Source organism: Lemur catta, chromosome 10 (assembly GCF_020740605.2).
Source record: "Lemur catta isolate mLemCat1 chromosome 10, mLemCat1.pri, whole genome shotgun sequence".
NCBI classification, from domain to species: Eukaryota; Metazoa; Chordata; class Mammalia; order Primates; family Lemuridae; genus Lemur; species Lemur catta.
The window spans coordinates 33,452,813-33,471,185 of NC_059137.1; the positions used below are offsets into that span (position 1 = coordinate 33,452,813).

Here is an 18,373-nt window from a genome sequence, read left to right on the forward strand (position 1 = left end):
AATGGGCGAATGCATGCAAATTGCTTTAGAACTGTGCTTGGCAATCTTAAGCGCGTAATAAATATTAGCTGCTGCTGCTGCTGCTTTTGCTGGGGTTGAAGGAATGGAAACTTTCAGGAAGTCAAACTATATCCAATACTGATCCTGTTTGGGCACTATTTTCTATGTGACCTTCAGACAAACTGGGATCTCTTAGAAGGCAGAACAGATTGCTCACTGGACTTGGTTTGGGGACCCCTCGCTCTGTATGACTCAGGCACAGAATTTCCCTCTGCCAGCTTCAGTGTTTGAATTTGTTTGGGTGACCAGGAGGGTGGTGATGCCCTTCCCAGGAGAGAAGCAGGTTTTAGGGAAAAGATGATACGTGTCCTTTGGGGCCTGCTGATGGGAGGCAGAGCTACCCCACAGGCATTTGTGTGGAGGGGCCTGGAGCCCAGGAGAGAGATCAGAGCTGGAGAGAGAAGCTTGAGGGTTACAGGGCGTGACTGAGGGTGAGTGGACAAGGAGGGTACCCTCCAGAGGACTGTCCCTCTGGAAGAGCCGAGGGGAACTGGGTGCATTTGGGAGCATGCCGGGACAGAGAGGAGGCCTGCAAAGTCCACCCATCCGGCCAGTGTGTGCCCAGGGCAGTCTCACCAAGACAAAGCTGAGTTCGTGCCTGATGGAGGCCACAGCAGCAGAAGCGGAACAGAGAAAACGCAGAGACCAGGAAAGGAAGGAAATTTCAGAAGATCAATCAGTCACTTCCCTCCTGTCACATGGGAGAGCACTCAGAAAATTCGAGGCAACACTGCAAGAGAAATGCCTTGGGCCGTTGAGAGCCCCAGACAACTTGGTGAGATCAGGGCTGCCTCTGTGTCCTCACCCCTTTGCCCTGGCTGGTCTTGGAGCTTGAGGTTGGTGCTGCCATGAGCCCCGGTCATACTCAGGGGACGGGAACAGGGAGCTTCCTGAGCACTGTGCTAGGTACTTTAAGCTCTCGTTGAGTTGTCTGGACAAATCGTGAAGTGGCGTCATGACATGGTTAGGTTCCCAAACCTTGGAGTTGTCCAGGGCTGACACTCAGCCCCACCACCTACTCCTCTGTGGGTTTGGTTACTCATCCTCTCTGAATCTCAGTTCTCCTCTTGTCCAATGAGGGTAATAATAATACTTACTTCATTGGGCTGTTGTGAGGATTAAATAAGTAAAATGTGTTATAGTGTTTAGCTTAGAACTTGGCCTGTGGAGGGGCCCAGCCAGTGTTTGTTGTGGATATGTTCATCATCCCCATTGCTGAGGAAACTGAGGCTCGGGGAGGAGAACTGGCTTGCCCCAGGTTATCTTTCCAGAACAAGGCTTTGTGACCACCACCCCCGTGCTTGGCAGGTCTTTCAGTCTTGGAGTTAAACCTAAACAGAAAATGGTCTATGAACTGCTCCAAGCAAACTTGACAAATTTGTGAAACAGAGATGCCTCCTCCAAGCACAGTGATTTGGCTGCGTGGGGACCACCTGCACTATTTCAGAAGGTAGTGAGCTCCCAATCCCCAGAGATGTGTGCTAGGGCTTAGAAGGCCCTTTGCTGCCCTAAAGTTGGGGTTTCTGTGCCCTCCTGCACCCCAAGGATGACTGCTTATGAGCCCTGGGATGTGCTGGGGAGACTGCATTTCCTGGGCAAGGCAAAGTGTGGGCAGCAGTGACAGTCACCCCACCCAGCCAGTGCCTCTGGCTATAGGAATGTGGCCCTGGGTCTCTCTCCAACTCATGTGGCTTGTGCTTTGTGAAATCCGTATGGCAGGGCCCAGCACAGGACCCAGCACAAAGGGATGCTCAGTAAATAATATCACCCGTGATGATCATCATCATTCTTTTCAGTGTGACTGTACTTTTATGTTCAGATGGGGAGAGTAAGAACAAGGAAGCGAAAGTGACTGGCCCAAGGAGTCAGAAGCTCCTTATGATAGGACCTCAGTAATAGCTGAGCAAAACGTCGGGTATTGGGAGTGCTGAGTTCTAATTTCTTCTCTGCTCTTAGTTCAACTGATGAATTTTTCCTTCCATCCGTCAATGATGGTATCCGTGAAAGTTCAGTCTCATTCTTTTCGTATTCTCGACCCACCTGTACCAAAAAACTGGATCTTGTTTTAAAACTAAGCTTCAGATCAAATGGTGATTCTTTGAAATTGACAAACCTTTAGCTGGACAGAGCAAGGAAAAACAGAAGACTTAAATTACTAAAATCAGAAACAAAAAAGAGGGCGTTCCTACCACCCTTACAGAAATAAAAAGTATTATAAGGGAATACTAGGCACAACTAAATGCAAACAAATTTGATAACTTAGAGGAAAATGGATAAATTCCTAGAAAGACAAACTGTGGAAATACATTCAGGAAGAAATAGAAAATCTGAATAGACTACTAAGTAGTAAAGAGATTGAATTAGTAATCAAAAAACTACCCCACAAAGAGAAACTCAGTACCAGGTGACTTCACTGATAAATTCTACCAAATATTTCAAGAATTAATACCAATTCTTCACAAATTCTTCCAAAAAATAGAAGAAGAGGGAACACATCCCAACTCATTCTATAAGGCTAATGTTATTCTGATACCAAAACCAAGCAAAGACATCGCAAGAAAGCTACAGATCAGTATCCCTTATGAAGACAGATACAAAAATCAACAAAATACTAGCAAATGGAATTCAGCAGCATATTATCACAAAACGGATTATACACCATAACAAAGTGGGATTTATTCCAGCAATGCATGGTTGGTTTCACATCTGAAAATTAATTTATGTAACACACTATATTAATAGGATAAAGGTGAAAACCACATGATCATTTCAATAGACTCCGAAAAGGCTTTTGACAAAATTCAAATACCCCTTCATGATAAAAATCTCTCAACAAACTAGCACTGGAAGAGAACTTCCCCAACCTGGTAAAGGGCATTGATGAAAAACCCAAAGCTAACATATTTAATGGCAAAAGACTTAATGTTTCCCTCCTAAGATCAGGGATAAGACAAGGATGTCCACTCTGGCCACTTTTATTAAAAATTGCTCTGGAGGCGCTAGCCAGGCCATTAACGTAAGAAAATGAAATTAAGCCATCCAAATTGGAAAGGAAAAAAAGCAAAATTCTCTTTATTTGCAGTTGACATTTTGTATATAGAAAATCCTAAAGAAAAACTATTAAAACTGAGAAATTAGTTCAGCAAGGTTGCAGGAGGCCAGGCTCAGTGGCTCATGCTTTGTAATCCTAGCACTCTGGGAGGCCGAGGCGGAAGGATCGCTTGTCAGGAGTTCAAGACCAGCCTGAGCAAGAGCGAGACCTCGTCTCTACTAAAAATAGAAAAATTAGCAGGGTATTGTTTCATGCACCTGTAGTTCCAGCTACTAGGGATCCTGAACCAGGAGGATTGCTTCAGACCAGGAGTTTGAGGTTGCAGTGAGCTATGATGACACCACTGCACTCTACCTGGGATGACAGAGCGAGACTCTGTCTCTAAATAAATAAATAAACAAACAAATAAATGTTGCAGGATACAAGATCAATATAAAAATATCAATTGTAATTTTGTACACTGTAATGAACAATTCAAAAATGAAATTAAGAAAACAATTCCATTCACAATATCACAAAAAGAATAAAATATTTAGGAATAGATTTGACAAAAGTAACGTAAAACGTATACTCTGAAAACTCCAAATATTGTTGGAAAAACAAAACCTAAATAACTGGAAAGATATCTCATATTTTTGGATCAGAAGACTTAATATTGTTAATATGACAATATTTCTCAAATTGATCTACAGATTCAATACAATCCCCATCAAAATTCTAGTGGCTTCTTTGCAGAAATTAACAAGTTGATCCTGTAATTCAAAACCCTGGAAATCCAAGAAACCCAGAACACCAAGAAAAAGTTTGAAGAGTCACTCTTCCCAATATCAAAACTTACTACAAAGCTACGGTAATCAAGACACCGTGGTGCTGCTATAAGGATAGATATATATAGATCAGCGTAATAGAATTGAGAGTTCAGAAATAAAACATCTATGTCAGTTGATTTTCAAAAAGGTTGCCAAGACCTTAATGGGGGAAAGAAGAGTCTTCTCAACAAATGGTCCCGAAACAACTAGATATTCACACCCTAAGAATGAAGTTGGATCCCTTCTTCACACCTATACTCAAAGATTAATTCAAATTATATAAAATACCTAAATATAAAACTCGCAGGAGAAAACATAGGCATAACTCTTCGTGACCTGGATTAGGCAGTGATTTCTTAAATATGACACCAAAATCATAAGCAATCAAAGAAAAAATAGATACACTGGACTTTATCAAAATTTATATCTTTTGTGCTTCAAAGGATACTACCAAGAAAGTGAAAAAACAACCCACAGAATAGGAAAAATATTTGCAAGTCATCTCTCTGATAAGGGATTTATATCTAGACTACATAAAGAACTTTGACAACTCAATAAAGAGAGCCCAATTTAAAAGTGGACAAAGGATCTGAATAGACCTTTCTCCAAAGAAGGTATACAAATGAGCAGTACACATATGAAAAGATATTCAACATCATTAGTCATCAAGGAAATGCAAACCAAAACCACAGTGAGATACCACTTCACACCCACTAGGATGGTCATGATCAAAGCGACAGCTGTGGAAAAACTGGAGCCCTCACACACTGCTGTTGGGAATGAAGATGGCGCAGTTGCTTGGGAGAACCATTTAGGAGTTCCTCAAAAGGGTCAAACAGAGTTACCACATGACCCAGAAATTCTAATCCTAGTTGTAGTCCCAAGAGAAATGAAAACACGCCCATACAAAAACTTGTACGTGATTGATTGGTTATAGCAGCACAACTCTGTGAATATACCAAAGTCCTTTGAATTGTGCACTTTATTTATTTATTTATTTTATTTTATTTTATTTTATTTTTTGAGACAGAGTCTTGCTCTGTTGCCCAGGCTTGAGTGAGTGCCGTGGCATCAGCCTAGCTCACAGCAACCTCAAACTCCTGGGCTCAAGCGATCCTACTGCCTCAGCCTACCTAGTAGCTGGGACTACAGGCATGCGCCACCATGCTCGGCTAATTTTTTGTATATACATTTTTAGTTGGCCAGATAATTTCTTTCTATTTTTAGTGGAGACGAGGGTCTCGCTCTTGCTTAGGCTGGTCTCAAACTCCTGACCTCGAACGATCCACCCGCCTCGGCCTCCCAGAGTGCTAGGATTACAGGCGTAGGCCACCGCACCTGGCCCGAATTGTGCACTTTAAATAGGTCAATTGTATGGCATGTGAATTATGTTTCAATAAAACTATTGCATAAGTATTTTTAATTTAGTTTGAGTAGAACTTGTAGGCCCTGTTGGGGAGGGGCAGGAACGAATCTCGAGCTACGGCTATGTGCTGCCAACATGTTCTGCACTTTACCTGAGTTACCTCATTCAGTTTGTGGAATGAGACAGCCTCGATTTCTCAGTGAGGGAAAAGCACCTTTTAATAACCAAGGTCTTTCAAGTTCAATGAATAATCACCCAAAGATTCCAATTAGGTTGAACAGTCTTTTGCCTCTACTGTTTTGAGAGTCATATATTCTATTTCTATTCATTCCACAATTACCTCAGAAATTTTACATTGCATATTTAAGTCTGTGTTGGTATTTGTGGAATGAGGGTTTTTCACAGGGATTTGTCCATTGCTAGAAATATACATCGCACGTAGGAATTACATAACAAATCCAGGTCTCCAGCACAGGTCTGTAGACTTTCACTTCCTTTGTTTTTGACCACATGATAGTTGCCCTTTAAGTAAATGCCCTCCTAATACAGTGTTTTCAAACTGCTGACCATGGCCATAGTAAAAAATAATTTTTTTATATAGTTCACTACACATATAAGTAATTCACAAAATATCAATGCTTGCTAAGTGGGGTGCACTCTTATACTTTCTATTTCATGGTTTAAATTCTGGTCATGACACTAAACTGATTTTACAGTTCACCAGTGGGTCACAACCTGCAGTTTGAAATACACTGACCTGCTGAACTCCTTTAATCATTTCCTATTCCCTGTTATTAATTTTGGAATATGTCTACTTTTATCTCTTTGCAAGGAAAAATAGCCTCAATTGAGCTGTTTTTTCATCTGGCTCATTATGAATTTTTCTGTGGTCTGTAGTCTCGGGCCAGCCTTTAGTGCTACCTGGTTCCTTCCTATAAACCAAACGTGACTGACCCTTGTTTCTGACCACATGCAACCCAGTGTCAGGCAGCAGCAGGCATGCGGGTAGATTAGAGCCTTGTTCTTAAAGAAGTGACACCATGAAGCTGAAGCCTAGACGAGTACTTGACCAAGGTGCAGCAATCGTGTGAGCTCCTTTGAGGCTCTGAGATCACAGTGAGGTCAGTGAGGGCTGCAGAGAGGACAGCTCTGAGTGGAGAAAGAGAGCAAGGCGGAAGGTGCCAGGAGATGTTTGCAACTTATCTCAGCAGAAGTCGGGAGGCACTGGTGGCTTTTGAATCAGATAGGAGATCAGATAAAGGTTTTAGGAAAATTCATTCAGCAAGTCTACTGAACATTCATTCAACACACTGTATTAACAGCCTTCTGTATTTTGGACTCTGTTCTAGGCACTCTAGATGCATCAGTGAACAGAACAGACAAGCATCCCTGCCCTCGTAGAGCTCGTATTCCAGCAGCAGGATTGGGGGGTGAGGGAGTGAAGCTTATATTGCTCGTAAGCACTATAGCGTGTGGAAGGTGATAAGCGCCAAGAAGGAGGGTGAGGGAGACGGAGTGGCGTGCAGGGGGCTGCATTCTTCTAGGTGCCGGGAGTCTGGGACAGCACTTCAGATGACTGGGCTGTGGGGACGAGGCTGAGCTCCAGCAGTGCCAGCAGGAAGGGCAGAGGGACAGGATGGCAGGGCTGTCAGCCTCATGCTCCTCTCTGTTCGTGTCCTTTCAGAAACACAATGCACAGTATCCGCAGCAACAAGCAAGCCCAAGGAACAGGCCGTGGACCTCCAGGGGAAGAGTCTCCACAGAGTGGGGAGCCTCAGAGAGAGGAGCATCCATCAGCCCCTGACCCCAGCACCCCAGGTGAGCCTGTGTCCATTCTGAGCCACCTTCAGAGACCAGCCCCTCAGGGCTGGAATGAGTGCTTTCTCTCCTCCCTGTGAACCAGCCCTTGTGTGTTCGTGTGTGTCTCAGTCTGCTTGGGCTGCCGTACCAAAATGCCATAGCCTGCAGGGCTTAAATAACAGACATTTGTTTTTCACAGTTGTATGGAGGCTGCAAGGTCCAAGATCAAGGTGGTGGCTGGTTTGGTGTCTAGTGAGGGCTCTCTTCTGGGCTTGCAGTCGGCCACCTTCTTGCTGTGTGCTCACATGGTGAAAGAAAGAGCTCTGGTCTCTTTTTCTTCTTCTGAGGATACCAATCCCATCATGGGCTCCAGCCTCATGACCTAATGTAAATCTGATCACCTCCCGAAGGCCCCACCTCCTAATACAATCACACTGGGAATTAGGGCTTCAACATATGAATTTGGGGGAACACATTCAGCATGTCAAGGTGAAACTCTCCAGGTCGCTCCTGGGTTTCCAGAGGTCTAGGAGCAATGATTTTTTTTTAATTGTGGTAAAATATACATAACAGAATTTACCATTTTTAGTTGTCCAGTTCAGTGGCATTAAGTATATTCATGCTATTGTACAACCATCACCACCATCCATCTCCAGAACTTTTTCATCTTTCCAAACTGAAACTCTTAGCAATGATTCTTGAAGAAATAAAACACAATATCTCTCATTTTTTTTCTTTGCTTCTTTCTTACTCTAAAAAAAACAAGGTACATATATATATATATGTAAATATATATATATGGAAAGGGTATAAAAATGCCTTTCTGGGGTGATCAAGATCAAATCTGCCTGAAGACATGGAGCAAATGGCCTTTAGGCTGACATGGCATTTGATTGTTTCTTTTGCAACACACGAGTGACTCACACCATCAGGAAGTTGGCTTCTTTGAAATTGGTATTGGTGTCCTTAGAACATATTTCAACTTAAAAGCGGTTGGGAGAAAACTGCTAAGGCAGAACTGTGGGGTCTTCTTATGGCAGAGAGCACTCCTGGGCTATATAGAAATGGCTTTAGAAAAGGCAGCCCTTTGGAATAGTCAGTGCCTGGGGAGGCCCCCGCAGGGCATGATGGTCAGTACTGTAGTGGATGGATAGTAATAATAATAAAACTAGACTTATGTGGCAGTTACTCTGTGCTAGGCTGCACTAAGCATTTTTTTGGTAATAACTTTGTTAAGATATAATGCATATATTATTTACCAATTTAAAATGTACAAGTCAGTGGCTTTCAGTGTATCCACAGAGTTACGTAACCATTACTGTAATCGGTTTTAGAATATTTCTGTTACCCCATAGAGAACTTGCATCCTTTAGCCATCAACCCCGAATCCTCACCTCCCCTAACCCTAGGCGACCGCTAATCTACATTCTGTCTTACTTTCTGTCCTGTTCTGGACATCTGTTGTCCTTTGTGACCAGCTTCTTTCGTTTAGCAGAGTCTTTTCAAGTTTCATCTATGTCCTTTAAGCACTTTACCTGCATTGACCTGTTTAATCCTTACAGCAGCTGGAGCAGTAGATGCTGTCATTATCCTCATTTGATAAATGGGGAGACTGAGGCATGGAAAAGTGGAGTGACTTGCTTACGGCCCCACAGTAAGTGACAGAACCAGGATTTGGGCCTATATTGCTGCCCCAGTCTGGCCCCATATTGCTGCCTGAAGCCTCATTTTCCAAGTCAGTGATTTTTCAAACAACATCTTTATTGCCAGACCCTTGTCCCCCTAAACAAACTCTAATGTAGAAAGCAGATAAAAGCAGACTTGAGGTGAGGCTGGGATTCTGGGCTCTTCCTCTGCTCTTCCCACTCCACCTTCCCATCTGGGTCAGCCATTGAGACACTCCCATGAAATCCCAGGGCACTGACTGAAACCCACCGTCTTAGGCTTCGTTTTCTCCAACTGTAAAATCCTCAGGGATGGTGGACAGTAGTGTTATCAGAGGGCAGCAGAGCTCCGGGGAGTCTCCCTGCTCTCCTAGACCCCGTAACAGGAAAGAGAAAGAGGCCTTGCATCCCTCTGAGCTCTGCAGTCTGCTTTGTACAGATTTCTCTTAGGTCTGGAACAAGACCATTCTGTTCTTGCACCCAGCAAGGTCAAAGGGTGTCTGGTTCCTGTCATCTACTGTAGTTCTTCATCTGTTCAAGACTGGCTGGCCCTTGGCCTGGTCTCATGCTAAGTCATTCATCGAATCCCCCAAGCCCTCAAGTCCCATAGCAGATCCTTCTTCTTAATACCTTTAACAGCTTAGTCTCAAAAGGATTGGTGATAGTTTACTAAAATTAGGGGAAAAATAAGTGAGTCATTTGGGTTAGGAGATTTAGATAAAATCGAGATAAGATCCTACAGAATATCTGACAGTAGGCAGCAAATGTGACTTTGAGCTTCCCAGCAGCCAAGGCAAAGAAGGAAGTGCAAATATATTATTTCCAGTGTCCATATGACTAAAAATATATTTTCTTAGAAGAGGCAAAGCTTTTTCTGGGCACTGGGCTGAAAGGATTTCTCCTCCTAGGGCCTCATAACGATGTGATGTATATGTCCCCCGTGAACAAGCTTCTCCAGGTTCCTTGACCACATAATCAGGCCACTAAATGTCCCTTGATGTAAGCTGATGGCACAGCCCTAAAGCACAGGCTGGGGTCAACGTAGGACAAGGCAGCCCAAGGGAGTGATTCCCTGATTTTGGATTTAAGAATAAAATTTAGTGACTTGAAAAAAGTGGTCAGCAAACGTTTTCTGTAAAGAGCTAGATGGTAAGTATTTGAGGCTTTGTGGGTCACAGGGTCTCTGTTGCAAGTACTCAGCTCTGCCTTTGAGGAGTGAAAGCAGCCATAGACAACACATAAACAAATGGCATGTCTGTGTTCTACTAAAACTTTATTTATAAAAGTAGGCTGTGGGCTGGATTTGACATGTGAACCATAGGTTGCTGACCCTTGCTCTAGAAGAAATATTAATAAAAGGACTGTGCATCCTTGAGGTAATCAACTATGGAAATATGTCTCCTAATTTAGCTTAGAATAAGAATAAAGTAAGAGTTTGAGCTGCTCTCTGGAGCAAGAATGCAGAGTTTTCATTATGTGTTTCTACCAACAGGCAGATCTATGTGCTTCGAAAATCTCCCAGTGGGTAGAGGTGGGATCTTGCCATAGAAACAAGGCATCCTGCCAGGGCTTGTGCCTACGGAGAAAGCTACCTGGCAAACACCAGCAGGGTAGTATGAGACAGATCCATGCAGCTTGGCATCTGAGGGGAGACAGGCACGGTTTAGCAGATGAGTTAAATGACTCGGCCAGCACTGTGTAAATAATGCTGCATTTTAACAAGCCCCTCAGGTGCTTCTGAAGCAAGCTCAAGGTTAAGAACTACTGATATCATCAGTTCTAACCTCTGTGTTTCTCCTCTGAGCAGCGAGAGAGCCAGCGGATTCTCCAAAGCCTGCACCCAAGTCCTCTCTGACCACCAACCTCATTCAGAAAGCCAAGCGCCAGAACAACACCTTCCCGCTCTTTTCCGAAGGACTCACGTGGAACCGAACTGCCCAGGAGAAAGTGGTGGCCTTGGAGCAACAGGTTCTGATGCTCACCAAGGAGTTAAAATCTCAGAAGGTGAGCTCTGGCCCCAGGGAGGCTGCGGACTACAGGGGACCCCTCCCGATCTGGAGCCTTTTGGACAAGCTAGACAGGATGCATTAGCCCATTAGCCCATTAGCCCGGCTGCGCACCAGCCAGTCTGTGGTCTTTAAAGGCCGCACTGCAGAACACTGGAAGTGTGCTGTTGATTACTCAGAAACATGCTGTCAAGCTAGGTGACAAAAGGCCACCAAGGGCAGGTGTCTCTGGAGACCTACTTTAGTAATTGTCTCTTGGACCCCTCCTGGAGAGCCATGCATGGTCTCAGCCCACACCTGAAGGAGGACTGTATTGTGATCTGGAGGCAGGGGCACAGGAGGGGCTGCCGACAGAGCTGCGGGATCTTTAACGTGGCAGTTGATAGCTGGGTGCAGATATCTGAAGGACTGTCACAGGACAAAGAAAACAGGCAGTGTCTGTGGCCACCGGGCTGAGCTGGACCAACACAGAACAGTGACAGGGAGGAAGATTTGGGCTTAATATAGCAAGAAGTTAATTACTGGAGTTACAAAAAGAAAGAGCTGCATGGTCGTAGAAAACAGAACTCACACACACAGACATTAAAATCGTTCAAAATTCCTACAACCCAGAGAGTCAGTCCTGTTAAAATCCAGGGGCTCTCTTGTGAAGTAGGGACAGTTCACAGCACTGGGCAGCCTCTCTTTTGCATAATAAAAGCACTTAAGTGTGCATCCGTTACTGTAGATCCCAAGGGTGTGGCCTGGGGGTGCCGCCAGTGGCAGGTTCCTTTTCCTCTGAGCGGAAGGCCTGAGCTATTGTGTTTGCACTTTGGCTCCCCAGAGTCCTGCTCTGCTTTCTGACCCTAGCTCCAAAGGTCATAGGCTAGGGAGGGTGGGGTGTGTACTCTATTTACTTCTGAATATTCTCCTCCTTGTACATGTCTTTTCCTTTCTGCCCTGTTTTTGGAGAAGACAGCCCAGAGCAATGCTCTCCCTACCTAGTTTTGCCCCTTCTCTGCCTTTCCTGCCCAGATGAAGCACTGACCACTGTTAGCCAGACTCGGGAGAACCGCAGAGACTTCATTCCTGGCTTCATTCCAGGTCAGGGGTTGCGCTGAATGAAGCAACTGGTGATTAGGGTTCTCAAAGGAGGGGGTTCACTCATTCATATATTCTCAATCTGTGTGTTTATTCACGAAGTATTTATCTATTTATTTTATTTATTTATTTTTAGAGAAGTGATCTCACTCTGTCACCCAGGCTGGAGTGTAGTGACATGATCATAGCTCACTAGTTTCAAACTCCCGGGCTCAAGCCATCCTCCCTGTTAGGTTGGAAAGGCTAGTAGGTGCTCACAGCGCCGGTGGAGAAAGATCTCTCATGGCAATTAAGATATAAAAGTAAAATTTATTTTATCTTCTTAGAAGAAAGAGAAAGAGAGGGGAGAAAGAGAAGGGGGAGAGAGCAGGGAGATGGTGTGGCACCCCAAAGAAAGAGAAGGGGGCGCCAGCAGCCAGCCCAAGTGGCTCGCTGATTTTAACAGGGACAAAGAGAGAAAAAAAATAGCGATGGTTATCAGCTGACAACAAACGAGCAGCAGGTAGATAACAAAAACTACAAGGACGTCAAAGTCCAGGACGTGGTTTCCTGCCTTCCTTGGAGAAGGGATCATCACAGTACACGTGACTCTGTCCTGGAGATAGGGTTGAGGCTGTAGCTCATTCTTCACCTGGTTACTCAGGAACCCTGTAAAAGCAGATTCTCAAAAAACCAATTTTGAAAAAAAGAGATTTATATCTCTTTTCAGTCCATTCAGCTCCTTTTAGCAGTTGTGCACAACAGAACTCCCGCAGGGTGCTTGTTAGCAAGAGAATTCAGGATTGATCTTTAACCGTTACTGGGGAAATTGTAGGACTAGGTGTTTTCCTGTTATTTTTGCAAGGCCGCCCCTTTCGCTCCCACCCTAGCCTCCCAGAGCCCTGGGCTTCCGATCTTTATTAAGGTTGTATTGTGTGATCTTTATTAAGGTTGTGTTATGTGCATACCGCGTTCTGGGTGCTGGGAAAGAACAGTGAGCAAGCGGCACCGGCCCTGCCTGTACCGCGCTTCCCTTTCATGGCAGAGACAGGCATGCAGCAAATCAACAGCCATATGTGTAATTACATGTGAAGTCCCTGTCGTGCCACTCAGCAGCCCAGCTATCTTTTCCTTCTGGCATCTTAGTGTTCCTGTTGGGGGCTGCTGGACGTCCCTGAGAGCTGGCAGGGCGTTAATGGAGCCAGAGCAGCCGCCCCGCCCTGGACTAGTGTAGCTTCAATCTCAACCCAAACCCAGAAAGGGAAAAAATCCTCAGTGTAAACACCGCCTCTCCTTTCCCCTCATCTTCCATTCTTTCTAGAACATATGGGCAGCCTCCCTTGACTCGGCCTTTCTCTCTGAGGCATTAGGAACTGTCAGATGAAGTGGAAAACTCCTGTGAGACCTAGATCCCATTTAGGGTTGCCCCTGAGTGCCGCGCAATGAAGGCGAGACTCGTGGAGATTAACAAGGGCCGCCCAGGCCGTTGGCAGCTCCCGTACATTCAGAGTGAAAATGGCAGGAGAAAGTTGTGCGAGCATTAAAGAATCTGGATTTTTTTTATCAGGTTACTTTAAAATAAACCTCAGCTCCGTGTCCTGGGGCAGATGGTCTGGAGGAGAATGAGCCTTGTGGCTTAGGCTTTGACAATGTGAGTGCATTTGCACGCCCTCTGACCCACTCACAAATGCACTTCAGTCTTCAGGCCTTTAAATGAGGCAGCACAAGCCCAAATCCTGGCCCTGAGCAAGTTTCTTGGCCTCTCTAAGTCTCAGGTTCCTCTTCTACAAATGGAGTCACAGCTGTGTTTACTGGAGAGGCCTGTGCCCGGACTCAGAAAGCCCAGTGCCTGGCACCCAGCAGCGACCCGGCCACACGGCTAAAGCTGTAACTGCAGCCTTCCTCACCCTCATGTTCATCCCTTCCTGCCTTCCGGGGAGGGAGGCACCCCTCCGCGGGGCTCCGAGGTGATAGGGAAGGGAGCCCGGCAGTGCCTCCAGCAACTGTACTCTTGGGGCCATAGCAGTGAGAGTCTGCATTCCACCTTAGGAAGGGAGGAACCCCAGCCCCCTAACTCTAGGCTTTCACTTGTAGCCCAGGTACCCAAACCAAAGAGGGGAAGGAGAAAAGGAGACAGACTCTTGGCCCAGACGTGGGATGGAAAGAACCAGGAGAACCTCTGGGTTCCCATTGGTGCCCGAGGCACTCAGAAATGCTGCTCGGAAAGCCACTGTCCATCTGAGACCCTCAGAGTCCAGGACATCTGCTGGGAGAGTGGCCCCTGGACTCCCAGGGGCTACATCTGCAAGACGCCTCCCTGTGTCTCTTTAGTAGAAGGCACCTTCTTGCTACCCCAAGCTTCAGGAGGACGTGGGAATTCCATTGCCAGTGGCTTTAGTGACCCTTTAAAATTTGTATCTCAAACTCTGTTAGATGCTGTTGAGGGCCCACTGGGGCTAAATCTGTCCTCAGGGACCTCACCGTCCAGAGGGAAAGAGAAGATAGGAGCATGAGAACTACAAGGATGTGGTGTGGCCCAGCACTGTGCTGGGGCTTTCTGTGGGTTTCCCTAGTCCTTACAGCAGTTATCATCCCCCTTTCCTGAAGAAGAAACTGAGGTTCTGAGAGCTCCTGCCTTCCCAGCGTCTCCCAGGGGCTGAGCCAGGGTTCGAGGGGGTGACTTGCCCATGGGCACACAGCTGGAGGAGCCAGGATTGGGACCCTGGTCCCCTCTGTTTCCTCTCCTCCATCATCTCACAGCGAGGGCTAGTAGCAGACACAGGCACCAGACTGCTCTTTAGAAAAACGTGAGTGCACCACTCCCTGTGCCTCCCTGCTGTCACATTAAACCACAGGACAACTCTGATACCCATTAGGCCTTGTCTCTCCCGGCACCTGCAGCACTGGCCCCGCAAGAGATTTGGACTCCAGGAGAGAGCACCAGATGGCTGATTGGCCGGGTGACTCAGACCCTCAGTTGACAAAGTGGCACCCAGCCTGAAGACCGTCTGCCCTGGCAGATGGAAGCCTGTTGCCCGTGGTGCTATTGGCCATCTGTTGGCTGCTGGGAGGGATGAACCCCTCCGGGACCCTGCCTAGGGCCCTCTGGGGCCACCCCAGCATGGTCAGGATTACTGGGGAAAGGCAAGTCATTTGTTTGGGAAACCTGATGGGGGCAACGTGTGGCTTCTCCCTTCCCTAGAACACCAGCCGGAGACTTCAGAGTATGTGTCCCTGGCCCTGGGTCTGACACCATGGAGGGAGGGTTGGAAGGGACCTTGGCCCTGTCACCCTGGGGAAGGACTCCGGGCACACTTTCTCTGCGTGGAGTAGGGGCCTTTATATCCTTTTTAATTATGAGTAATCTGAGGTTCAGTGAAGTGACCAGCCTGAGGCCATCCTCTTAGATGCATCCCTGTGGATCTGGAACAGGACCTGAGGCCTATGTGACTCCAAAGCCAGAGCATAATGTCCTCAAGGTTCATCCATGCTCCTTTGTAAGGCTTAATAATGTTCTATTGTATGTATGTACCACATCTTTTCTATCCATTCATTTGGTCAGTGGACATTTGGGTTGTTTCCACCTCTTTGGCATTGTGAATAATGCTGCTATAAACATAAGTTATTTCCATTTTTAAAAAGAGATTGAATATCCACGAACCACACAGCATGGGGAAGCGAAAGGACCCTGGATCAGGAGTTGGGCACCGTCCGCTGGAGTCCAGTTTTCCCACACGAGCCACCGTCTCCCTTTAGTCCTTACCCTTCTCCTTCCTTGGGCTTCAGGCTCCCCGTGTGACAGCAAGAGGACTGGCCCGGAAGGTCCCCTAGGGCCTTTCCAGACTCTAGGCTTCCTGAATCCATAATCCATTCCCACTCCTCTCTCAGGCCCCACTGAGGCTCCCTCCCCTTCCCTGGCTGTCTCCCCACAGCCTGTCTCCTGTGGCGCAAAGCTTGGGGGCAGGTGGGGGGCCTCCTGGGCTGGCATCTTGCTCTTGGGTTTTGAGAGCCAGAGGAGGGAAGAAGAAGAAAGAGGTAGTGAAGTGAGCCTTCCTTGGGGGAAGGACACCCTCGGGTTCTGCTCCTAGGGCAAGTCTGAACAGTGGTGTCCCTGCGTTACTTCGTTACTTCACCGGGCAGTTACCCAGGGTAATCTCCAAATCTCAGACAATGGTCTAGGCTCTTGTCATCCTAGAGCCACAGGAATGTTAATCTCTCTCAGCTGAGCCCTGGGAAGCTCATTCCAAACATTCTGGACATTTTCCTTTGGTTTGCACTCCCTGTCCTGTCCCCACCCCACCTGCCTGCCACACCCCAGGGCTCCCACAGTGCCACACTAGCTCCTCCCTTCCAGATCTTTGCTAGTGCTGTTGGTGCTGAGTCTGGAAGGGCCCCTCCTTCACCTCCCACCTGCTGCTTGACCTTCGCTGGCCCTTCTGTCTTCAGGGCTTAGTCTAAACTGCTCTGCCTTTCTGCAGAGTGTACTGGTCTTCCCCACCCGCACCCCAGGCAGGAGTCGGTGTTCCCCCACTGTGGGCCCCCACAAACACCCTTGCTCCCCTCTCTTGGGGTATATCACTCCATTGCTGTGGGTCGCCTTTGCTCCCACCAGTCCTTGTGGTCCTTGGAGGCGGGAACTGTGACCAGTTCCTCTCTGGGCCCCAGCACCTGGCACAGGGCCTGGCACCGAGTGGGTGCTTGATAAAGTTTGGACGGATGGGTGGGTGGAAAACAGAACTGGGGAAGGGACGATCACTAGTACCCAGCTTTCAGAAGATGCATGCCACTGTGGTCTTGTCATTAGCTTCTCAAGTAAAGTCATGATTTTTGGCAGTTCTCCAAAATGGAATTGTTCTTAGCAAATAACCCGATCCAGCTGATGCATTCATTTCAAATGCTTTGGCGTGGTACAGTCAAAATGTCTTTAGGAAGCCAGGTTTTTCCAAATGAGACTGGCACAGAGCAGGGCAAGGTGGCCTAAAAGCACCACCTGTCTGGGGTGAGGTCCACATGAGCTGCTGGTGTTCGGATCGTGCCCCTGAATGAATTCACACCCCTGCTTTGGGGCAGGACAGGCCTGAGTTCTGGGGAGATTTCAGGCTTGAAGGCACAGAGAGCTGAGCAGACCTGGAGTTTCCACGGGAATCAATTGCCCCTGGCAAGGGAAAAATCCAAGTCTTGTTGCTGAACTTTCTGGCGCCTCCTTCCGCCAGCCTTGCAGCCGTCACTTGGCGGGCGGAGGGTGCTAGGGACAGGCAGCTTGAGTGAGGCTGTACCTGGGGATTGCCAGTGTGTTTCCTCTCTAAGGCTGCCTCAGCGTGATTGGTCGTGACTGTTTGGATGCTATATTGAGAAGGATTCTGAGGCCTCAACTAGGCTTCACAGGGAGTATGGAGATTAACTAGTAACGTCTGCCACAGGGCTGAGAGGGAAGAGTAATGCCACGTAGCTTCTACCCTGGTTTTATTAATGACCAAGCACAGGCTTTGGAATCTGGATAACTGGGATTGAATTCCACTCTATTCTGCTGGGCCTCAGTTTGTTCATCCGTGAAATGGACGTGTACATGTCGGGGTATGGGCTCAGCTACAGTAACATAGAAGTCCCATAGTGCCATGGCCTAAAACAAGTAAGAAGTTTATTTCTCTCTCACATTACAGACTCCACAGGTCGGTGGGCAGCTCTGAGCTGGTGGGGCAACTGTGCCTTCCTCAACATGTAACTTCTGCTTGTGGGTCCGAGGTGGCTAGTTCTTGCCACTTCCCAGCCAGAAGGAGAGGGAACTGGGCCAGGGGAGTGTGGGTCCGGTGGTTTAAAAGCTGTCCCCAACACTTTTCATTTCCCATTTAGGCAGAATAGGCACTTGGCCACACCTAGCTGTGACTGGCTGGGAAATGGGGTCCTGAGCTGGGGAACCAGGGGCCCAGCTAACACCCTTGGAACAGAGAAGGGAAAAGTGAGTGTTGGGATGAGGTGCCCGGGTGTCGCTGGGCACCTCTCAGGGCGGCCAGGAGAACTGGAGGTAACACCTGTCCCGGCTCTGGCGACTAACGGGCCTTCCCCACGCTCACAAGACGCTTCCCTGTCCCCGCCCAGGAGCTGGTGAAGATCCTGCACAAGGCGCTGGAGGCTGCCCAGCAGGAGAAGAGGGCGTCCAGCGCGTACCTGGCGGCGGCCGAGGACAAGGACCGGCTGGAGCTGGTGCGGCACAAAGTGCGGCAGATCGCAGAGCTGAGCGGGCGGGTGGAGGCCCTGGAGCAGGAGCGGGAGAGCCTGGCGCACACGGTGGGCCTGCGGGAGCGGCAGGTGCAGGAGCTGCAGCAGCACGTGCGGCTGCTCATGGACAAGAACCAGGCCAAGCAGCAGGTCATCTGCCAACTCTCTGAGAAGGTCACCCGGGACTTCGTACACCCCCCTGACCGGCCCTCTGTGCCCCCTGACGCTGCTGACAGGGACTTCCTGAGCCAGCAGGAGAGGCTGGAGCACCTGAAGGTAGGGGCCCTCCCTCCAGGGCCTGGTGCCAGTCCTGCCCTGGGCCCTCGGGGAGGGCGTGCTCT

General features: G+C 47.7%; 1 protein-coding gene across 5 annotated transcripts in view; it reads left to right on the forward strand.

Moving 5' to 3' along the window:
* The window catches only part of TBC1D2 (TBC1 domain family member 2), a 47,106-nt gene that overhangs the window by 11,005 nt on the left and 17,728 nt on the right, over window positions 1-18,373 (forward strand). For all 5 annotated transcript variants that reach the window (XM_045562621.1, XM_045562619.1, XM_045562622.1 and 2 more), the window contains 3 exons: window positions 6,972-7,105; window positions 10,559-10,755; window positions 17,913-18,308. In XM_045562621.1, the coding sequence (XP_045418577.1) occupies window positions 6,972-7,105; window positions 10,559-10,755; window positions 17,913-18,308 (727 nt within the window). The remainder of the gene's footprint in view (window positions 1-6,971; window positions 7,106-10,558; window positions 10,756-17,912; window positions 18,309-18,373) is intronic.